A 10200-nucleotide genomic window follows, 5' to 3' on the forward strand; every position below is an offset into this window, starting at 1 on the left:
GCTAAAAAGAAAGTTTCGTTTTTTCCTGCTTTCTTCTATAACGCTGAATCACTAACTTATAATAAAAAAAAAATTATGCATTATAACAAAATATTAGTACCTGTTATTAAATATAATATTAAAACAATTTGATACATAATGGCAGTTTTACATGAAACGATCAAGCCTTATTTTTGCAGATATTTGTGGCTACAAGTATTAACTATGCTCAACGTTTAGTGTATTAGGTAGTATTGTTTTATTGTGTCTTCATTTTCACCATAAACCATAATAAGAAAACATGCCTCCTACACTGTTTTTTAAATTTATTTATTTATTTTATTTATTACAGTGTTATTATTAATAACAGTTTAATATATATAAATATAAATAAGATGCTGATGAAATCTCAAAATTAAAATGAAAGGAAATACACTTTTCTGTACCAAAGTTAGCATAGCACAGTTAGCATAGCATAAAAAAGGTTTTAGCTAACCTTGCCCTTTCAAGCTGCGCTACACAGGCCAGCTAGCTTAGTTCAGTCCAAATAAAAAAGAAAACAACTTTCTACCAACATCTAATGAAAATTGTCAATATGGCACAATTTAGTTCCACTCTAAACTAACTGATGAGAGCATATTTGTGAGTAGTATTGATTTTTTTGTTATATAATCTTGTGTTAGCATAACTGCTCATTTGAATGCCTTCCAAGCCTTGAGAAATATTCCTTGAAAGTATTTAAAGAATTTACAAGAAAGCTTACCTAAAAGAGTTCAGGGAGTGTGTGTGTTAAAAAATAATAGTCAAATATCAAGCGTGTTAGAACTGCATTGCCTTATATACTGCATTTCCATTCCACGAGATTGTAACACACATCTTTCAATAAATCTCTGCAGCTATTTTCCATTTCTCTAGCAAAGTATTAAGAAATGAGGGGTGGCTCAAGACTTTTAAAACACTTTATATCACAACAAGAAAAATGAGCATGTGCTAAAGCAGTGATAGCCATCCAGTTCTGCATGCAACCTTTCACATTTTTATATAACCATTTTTATCTACTCCGTGGTCCAGATAAGGAAACGCATAGTAAGGTTCTTTACTATCTTTCAAATTAGATAATAAGCAGCCTGAAAGCCTGTCGGGTCCTTGAGGTATCCAGATAGAGAATGCCTCAGCAAAGACATCCGCAAAATTCCCAGCCATCATAACTTATTTAAAAACATCACCAAAACTAACCAAAAAGGAAAACTTTATCATATAATCACATTTGGAATATTAATTGTCAGCTTTATCAAACAGAAATTAATGCTCCTATAATATGCCTTTTTTGATAAATCAGGCCTTTAATCTTAATTCAAAAGAGTCTATCCCAAGAGTGGCTCTAAAACTCCATGAAAGAGAATCATTTAAAGCTTTCCATGTTGGATGTTCTAAACATATTCACTTTCCCCCCTCTGTCTGTCTTCTTCTTCCTGGGGTTTAACTGATCTGCTGTCTCATTTTTCCACACTGTATCTGTTGGTCTTTGATCTCAGCTCAGCTGGGCCCAAAAGCCGCCCGACCCTGAGCTTCTGTTCAAACACAGATACTCCTGTTTCTGAAACAGACAGTAGACTTTAGTTACCACTGGGCCTTTCAGAAACACTGGACTCCATGTTCATCTTCAGAGAGACAGCCCAACAAACACACTATTGCATTCACACACACACACACACACACACACACACACACACACACACACACACACAAATAGAGTCCTCTCTTGCCCCCCTCCCTTCTTTGCCACTCATTGACCCAAATGTTTGTCTACTGCTAAGCATCAGCCACAGAGTATCTTTAACTCTCTCAACAGGTAGCTAGTTAGCCTGTAAGGAGCTAACTTAGTGAGAGTTTATTGATTTGTGCAAGTGACTGGAACTACATAGCATCTCGTAACTGGATCTTCCAGTCACATGATAGAATGTATTGCAGCAAGATACAGGTGTAGTGTGGCTATGTCACTCATGGTACGGTGCACTTAATATATTACAAACAAATACAACTCAGGGGATTGCTACAAAACAGCAAGTGCTGTCCAGTTGCATTTGGCTATTTTCTACTCAGAATCATGATTATTGAGCACCAGAGAATTTTGTATTGCCTAGGTTAGTGCTTTAATAGTTATTAATAGTTGAGTGTGGTACTATTAAGTCAGTTTTGCTTATAAAAATAGTTTTGAAAAATGAACTTTGACAGGGTGATCCTTTTAAGCTTCGTTCCAGTGTGCACTCTTATGATTTCCTACCTGGTGTTGCATTGCTGTGGCTGGTGATTGGCCAGGCCTGCTTGTGATACCTTTGCCCACTTGGTGTCACTGTGGTTACAGCATTCTCATGCAGAGAAACCCCCATAAATCCAAACACTGCTCCGAGTGCTGTGCTCTAAAACTCATGCATGTTTTATTTCCTCATCTCTATAGATTTAAGAGCATATTCGAGCTGACCCAATTCAACACTGTTAGATTCAAGCACCCTGCTATCAATGCCCTCTCCCAAGTCTGTGAGAGATGAAGAAAAAGTCATGAGTTCATCGGGACATTTTAGCAACCACTGTGCTTATTGACCTTTCCACTACTGTTTTCCCTCAGCCTGCTGGCCTCACACCCTGTACATGGTTCTGAATAGAGATAAGGGTCACAATTGGTTGCAAACTCTTCGTGAAACTGCAGTGCTGACGGCTAACAGGGTTTTGTATGAATGGTCAAAGGTTAGATGGTCATTTGGTCTGGCTCGGAGCTCACCGTTTCAGCCAGCGGTCAATCAGTCCATAAAAACCCCCAAAATATAACAAAACAATAATCAAAACAATAAAATACTATACACTTTTCCCAGCTACCTTCGTTCTTTAAAATATTATTCACATATGTGTTTAGCTATATTGTTCGAAACCTTATTAATGGACTGAGTTATTAGTTGAATTAGTGAAAATATATGCCTTAAAATTCAGGGTAAATTATTCAGATGAATGTAATGTGCCGAAACATCTACCTGGGTCATCTTTCTCTAAATCTACTACTACTAATAATAATAATAATAATGGATTGCATTTATATAGCACTTTTCGGGACTCCTCAAAGCGCTTTACAATTCCACTATTCATTCACTCTCACATTCACACACTGGTGAAGGCAAGCTACAGTTGTAGCCACAGCTGCCCTGGGGCAGACTGACAGAGGTGAGGCTGCCATATCGCGCCATCGGCCCCTCTGGCCAACACCAGTAGGCGGTAGGTGAAGTGTCTTGCCCAAGGACACAACGACCGAGACTGCTAGATCTTTGCATGATACAACGAGCATAATAATCTTTATTTGTAGTATACTGGAATGAGACATGTTAGATCAGGGGTGTCAAACTCCAGTCCTCGGGCTGGTATCCTGCTTGTTTTTGAGATATCCCTGCTCTACCTGCTGCTGATTACCTGGATCAGGTGTGCTTTGCCAGTAAGAAGCTACCAGGGCAGGTTAGTTGGAAAACAAGCAGGACAGCAGCCTTCGAGGCCTAGAGTTCGACACCTGTGTGTTAGATTGTCTGCCTATAAAGGAGTCCTCCAATTAACTCTGCCTGTCACAAACATACAGAGCTGTGTGCCTGAGGCTACGTCCACACGAATGTGTTTTTGTTTGAAAACGCATTGTTTTCTCTCCATTTTGGCCTCCTGTCCACACTGAGTCTGCGTTTTCCCCCGAAGGAAAACACAGCGTTTTCAAAACGCTCTCGAAAACAAATACATTTGAAGACAGTGCTTTCGCGTCACAGTGTGGACAGCGAAAACGGAGACTTTCGAAAACGATGACGCATTTTAGTCATGTGATGCAGTCATGTGACCAATTAAAGAAAGATAGCGGAGGGCATTATACAGCAGTTTTTTTGTTTGCTCTCAATTTTGACAGCCCTATTAAAGATTAATATCAGTTTGTACATGCTTCAGTTAGCTTTTCTTCAAATTCTTCAATTTCACTTCGCTTTTGCAACTTTGTACTTTTGTGTTACTCGCAGCAACAACTCCACCTCATTGTTAGTCCATTTAAAAAACGCGGTGCTTTTCCTCGCCATTTTGCCGTGACGTTTCAACGAGCCCGAAAGTAAATAAACGGCAGACAAAAATGAGCCAGGCCGAATCTTCTTGCGTTTTACGCATGCGCAGTACTGGAACGTAAGCGTTTTCGGCCGTTTCAATGTGGATGCACAACGACGATAACGCCATTTTCAAATCTATCCGGGTTAGTGTGGACGTAGCCTGAGATGACCATATTAGGAATATCCCGTCTTTGTGCCATCACGCTGATCTGGAAGTAGAAAAAATAGTCGAAAACATAAACACTGAAATAATTGCTTGTACTTAACACTTTTTTGTTTCTTAGTTTAAAGAATAAAATTACCTACTTAAAAATTGCAACAGTTTTGGCTGCGTATTGGACTCCAAGCTATTTATGATGTTGTGGCAATTTTTAAGTATTGTAAGATTTCTATGTCTCACATTATGATTTGTCATAAAAGTAGTCCTTTTGCAGTTTGCTATGGTGGCCCTGCAACTTGGGAAAACACCAGCCAATGCTGCAAAAGCACGCAAAACAAAATGTAAATAGAAAAAAAACAACACACAATGGAAGTTGAATAAAACACAACAGAAGTGCCACAAAAGCTCACAAAAAACAAACAAATAAACCCCAAAAGCACAGAACAAAACTCCCAAACTAAAACTAAAAAAACAAAATGGAAGTGTTTCTTCGGTGACAATAAGGTGACAAAACAGTTGCAGAACTGCAACCTCTAACATACATGGCAGATGGTCGCCCCTCCCTGAGCCTGGTTGTGCCGGAGGTTTCTTCCTGTTAAAAGGGAGTTTTGCCTTCCCACTGTCACCAAGTGCTCACTGAAAGGCAATTTGATTGTTGGGGTTTTCTTTGTCTCACTTTAGTGTCTTTACCTTACAGTATAAAGTTCCTTGTGGCAACTGCTGTTGTGATTTGGTACTATATAAATAAATGAATTGCAGAAGTACCAAGCTAACAGTAAATGGCTAACAGCAAACATGTAGCTACAGTATTATATGAATCACATGATTAAAAGACATATTACCTCACATCTTTATCTCCCTCACGATGCTGAAGATTTCTTTGCGTCGTGTAAACGCGTCTCAGTGCGATCCTTCACGTGTTTTGGTTTCTGGCTTTTTGCAGCGTTTTAAATTTACCGGTTTCCTTAAGTTGCAGTGTGTTTGACCTCCCAAGGCAACCATAATTTTCTCATTATTTTGCATGAAAAAAATGCAAAAAGGTTTACTTTCAAAATTAAATCAGATAGTAGGGTCTTTACCTTACATTATGAAGTGCCTCTCAATAAAACTGAATTGAATTAAAATGAATTGAACTGAAGAATGAGACATAAATCTTACAATGCCTACGTGACACAAATATTTACTACGTTTTTTTGGCTTCTTTTTTAAACGTCAGAGCACAGAGTAACTTTAAACCTTCAACACATGAATGTGAAAGCACAGAAAGTATCCGCTAATGTCAGATGTTTCTTACCCAAGTTACTCTTGAGAAATCTTAATCTGAAATATTGGCATTGAGCAACATCATCTTACAATTATCACAATAATGTTTCTTAGAAAACTAAAATAGTACACAGAGGACTGTGACAGTGAGCTGGTCAGACTGTGAACTTTGACCCAAACTGCTGCTTCTCACCCTCATCATCTATCACTAACCAATCTCCCCCCTCTCATCCCCCTTCCCCCTCCCGACCTTCCTCTCATTGCACATTTACTTTAATTCCCTTCCCCCCACCCGTTCTCCAGGTTGCAGTGTCTACTGATTCTCAGGAGGCCCTTTGTACCGACGTAGGGGAAAGCAGTGAAGGACTCGTGAATGTGGCCTCTCTTGGCCTCCCTCCATCCCCTATCCCCTCCATCTCCTCTACCTCTCCCTCTCCCTACCATCATCATCAACACCCTACTCCTCAACAACCAGCTCTGTGCCTGGTCCCTGCCACACCGGGCGCCTCCCCTAAACCATCACGTCCCAGCACAGTGCACACCCAGCACCACAACCAGCATTGCCTCGCCTCCTACTCCCCCTGCCCTTCGCCTCCCCCTCCCATACCCGCCAGGCCACCCCAGCAGGAGGTGTCAGAGGATCGGGAAGTGTCCCTCATTAACCAGGTGGTGTTGGCCGGCAGCGATGACATCACGGCCGAGGACAGCAGCAGCAGCGGCGGGAACGAGGGTTACGGCAGCTACGCGGGCTGCCAGGAAAGTCGGAGTCCATGTTTGAGGCAGCTGAAGAGGTTCCACAGCGCTGACACGCAGGGCCGCAACGCCCTCCTGCCCCGCCCCCGCCCTTACTCCTGGCTGGACGACCCACGGCGCCACTCTGTGGAAGTCTGCTCTCCGGTTGATTCCAGCCCCCAGTGCAGCACCAACTCCACCTCCTCCGGCTTTGTGTCTCGGGCCGACAGCCTGCAGATTCAAAGCCAGATCCCCGCTCAGACCTCCCCCCGCCGCAAGAAGAAAATGAGCCCACCCTGTATATCTGTGGACCCCCCTGAGGGACTGGAACCCCAGTCTGGCCTCTACCCATGCCTGGGTGGGCTCGGTGGCATGGGACTGACTGGGTTAGGGATGCCCCCTCCCCTACCCAACCGGGACACCTACCTGAGGAGGAGAGCACCCTCCAGTGACTCCAAGGACTCCTTTGACCTGGCAGTCGGAGAGGGTTCAGGACAGGACGGAGGTTCACCGAACCCCAACACCAACTCCAAGTTATTAACTCTTCCCAGCTTCTCCTTTGAGAAAACAAGCTCTGAGCACTGAACACCAATACTCGAATACACACACACGCGCACACACACACACACAGCCGGACGAACCCTCCACACACATAAACACACGATGCACTCTGTGTGTCTGTGATGGTGATAGTTCTAGTAATAATGCTGTAGAAAGTAATAATGGTAAAACTACAACAAACAGTAAAAACATCCTTGGTTTCATAAGGAGTACAGTACTGTAGTAGTGTGACCATCCCTTGTCTTTGTATTGTTACTGCCAAAACAGCCAGAGAAGAAGAGAACGACAAATATTTCTCTGGCTGCAGCTTGACCCCATAACCCCTGGAGTGACATCAGCGCCTGGGTTATTAGCGCCCACTGCGGTCGCCATATGAACTGCCTGGTGTTAATACAGAGCGGACCTGGTCAGTGGAGGTACAAAGCAATATTTAGAGACACTATTTTCTTAAATTATTGGCCCATAGTGTTTGTACAGGATGTTGTTTTTAATTTCATTTAACTGTTATTTTCATGTCTTTTTGTGATTTTCTTTCTTTTTTTTTATTTTTTTGTTTTTTGTTTGGTCAACAATGGTTTGTCTTTGTCTTTCTTTTTCACTGTAGGATATTTCTAGCTTTCTTGGTTTACTAAGGAAAGTGAACGTTTTTCAAAGTGGTGAAAACCAGTATTTGTAGGAATAATATATAAATATATATATAAAAAAAAACAAAAAACAAGTCATTAAACTGAGCTTGGATTTTTAAGCACACGCAGACCTTGGTGGTTTGATTGTTGGACGATAACCTGATTGCTTGTTTCTTTCATGTGTTCCTGACAGCTCCAAAGCCTTTTAGACAGAATGACTGATGAACAGTCTGAGAAAAACAGCCATGTCAATTCTTCTCACATTTCATGGCCACTCACCCCAGATTCAGCATTCTTAGTCCGCACAAAAAAAATTCTCATGATATCTTAGGTAAGTACAAAGGTAATACACCGCATTTGTAAGAATGATTGATTGATAGTTTAACTGATATGGAAATGGCTGCATTCTAAACATACTGCATACACAACAGTGACGTCTAAGCTGTATTTCTGCTTCTATATGTTGTGGCACAAGTTCTATGGCAATGATTGTACAATCTGAAGCTACACCGGGACCTCTTCAGCAATGTAAGTACAAGTTAGAGCTACAGTGGAGAAACAGAATCTGCCAGCCATCTTCAACGTCTGCCAGAATGTTGGGGTTGTCTTCGCTGGAGTGAGTGGATGGCTACAAAATCCAGTCAGTCATAAGACAACAGAGTGTTGATTAGCAGTTCATAAATTTATTCCTATACAACGCTTCATTTTTCAGAACTTTGCTTCAAAGTGGACAGACTTATATTTTTTTAAAGTGTTCTTGAGCTTAATTTTTCAGTAATGCGGTAAAAGCATACCTGGACAGAAAAACACGCAATGGGATACAACCATTCATGGATTGGTCTCCCCAAAGCTCAGACCTCAACATTACTGAAGCAGTGTGGGATCATCTTGACAGGGAACAATACAAAAGGCAGCCAAGAAGAGCTTTTAATGTCTTCTGAGAAGCCTGAAGAAATTACAGGAAAGCTGCCTGAGAAAGTTCACTCTGTAGTAAAGATTAAAGGTGCTCATACGGTATCAAATATTGATTCTCAAGCTCGAACTCTACAATAATGTACTTCCTTGTTTTCATGATTTCATTAAATTCCTGAACCTGTTTCCCATGTTTCCGGAAAACGATTAAGAAACGAAAGGTGGCTTAAAATTTTTTGTAGCCACTGTGTTAGATTACGCATTTTTGCTGCCATGATGTGGTTTATGAAGCATAAAATCATCATTTGTGGTGTAAGAAACTAATGAGGTAAGATAATTTCACTAACCAATTGGCTTCATCGGGTGAGGGCCTCCAGCTCGCACTGGAACGGTTCGCAGCCGAGTGTGAAGCAGCGGGAATGAGGATCAGCACCTCCAAATCTGAGGCCATGGTTCTCAGCCGGAAAAGGGTGGAGTGCCCACTCCGGGTCGGGGATGAGTTCCTGCCCCAAGTGGAGGAGTTCAAGTATCTCGGGGTCTTGTTCGCGAGTGATGGGAGAAGGGAGCCGGAGATCGACAGACGGATTGGGGCTGCAGCTGCAGTAATGCGGACGCTGCACCGGTCCGTCGTGGTGAAGAGGGAGCTGAGTGTAAAAGCGAAGCTCTCAATTTACCGGTCGATCTACGTCCTACCCTCACCTATGGCCACGAGCTGTGGGTAGTGACCGAAAGAACGAGATCGCGGATACAAGCGGCAGAAATGAGCTTCCTCCGAAGGGTGGCTGGCCTCTCCCTTAGAGATAGGGTGAGAAGTTCAGCCATCCGGGCGGGGGCTCAGAGTAGAGCCGCTGCTGCTCCACATCGAAAGGAGCCAGCTGAGGTGGTTCGGGCATCTGACAAGGATGCCCCCTGGGCGCCTCCTGGGTGAGGTGTTCCAGGGCAGACCCAGGACACGCTGGAGAGATTATATCTCTCGGCTGGCCTGGGAACGCCTTGGTGTTCCCCCGGATAAGCTGGAGGAGGTGGCTGGGGAGAGGGAGGTCTGGGCCTCTTTGCTTAGGCTGCTGCCCCCACGACCTGGCCTCGGATAAAGCGGATGAAGATGGATGGAAAAATGGAAGCACAGAAAAAAGTTTTGCCACCAAAATAACATGCACTGGTTTGCAGCCTACTTTTTACTGTTATTTATATCTTTGTTACTAGCAGCCAGTGCAGTATAAGCATATCGAGACAGAAAAACATTATCAGTCATTGATTGGCCTCCCTACAGCCTGGACCTCAATAATATGTGTTGCAGCATTTTGGTATCAAAATGGCATCATTTTGACAAAGAACAGAATAAAATGCAGTCAATAGCCAAAAAAGAGCTTTGAATGTTCTTTAAGACAACTGGAAAAGTATTCCTGATAACTGCATAAAGACATTACAAAAAAGCTTGCAGTTTGCATTGTACTATTAATATCTATGCCTACTTAGAACCCGAGGACAATATGAAAACCTATACAGCAGTGATTTGACAGTTTAAAGACAGCCATGCCTTAAGCACACTGCTTTATCATCTGTTTTCAATACAGCATGAATATTATGCTGAGAGACCACAAACCCTGCTGGAAAATGTTTACTAAAGCAATGCAGGGACTTATGCATTACCTTAACTTTTCAGAACCAGAGGCCATGTCCATCTTTTATATTCAGTCTTTATAAGTCTAAGCTACTTAAGTGGAACTCCACTTATAAAAGTATGTTCGCAACACACTGTAAAAGTGAAGGGAAACTTTGGGAAATATAGTTAAGGAGAACTACTCTGATGATATATGTCAAAGAACCTGTGTAAAGGTCTCAAAGAATATTA

The 10200-nt window shown here is 42.2% G+C and overlaps 1 protein-coding gene across 13 annotated transcripts in view; it reads left to right on the top strand.

Annotated features, from left to right (window-relative positions):
* The window catches only part of cacna1g (calcium channel, voltage-dependent, T type, alpha 1G subunit), a 208763-nt gene extending 200723 nt beyond the window's left edge, over positions 1–8040 (top strand). For 12 of the 13 annotated variants that reach the window (XM_086302859.1, XM_086302861.1, XM_086302851.1 and 9 more), the window contains one exon: positions 5821–8040. In XM_086302859.1, the coding sequence (XP_086158985.1) occupies positions 5821–6834 (1014 nt within the window). In that variant the 3' untranslated portion in view covers positions 6835–8040. Of the gene's footprint in view, positions 1–1514; positions 5799–5820 lie in introns of those variants that run through there. The other variant, XM_086302860.1, reaches the window with a different exon arrangement.
* Positions 8041–10200: the final 2160 nt, after the last annotated feature.

Source organism: Aulonocara sp. 'chitande type north' Nkhata Bay, linkage group LG8, assembly GCF_057382095.1.
Source record: "Aulonocara sp. 'chitande type north' Nkhata Bay isolate Kocher_YH1m ecotype deep benthic linkage group LG8, A_spYH_male_GT1.1, whole genome shotgun sequence".
Lineage (NCBI taxonomy): Eukaryota > Metazoa > Chordata > Actinopteri > Cichliformes > Cichlidae > Aulonocara > Aulonocara sp. 'chitande type north' Nkhata Bay.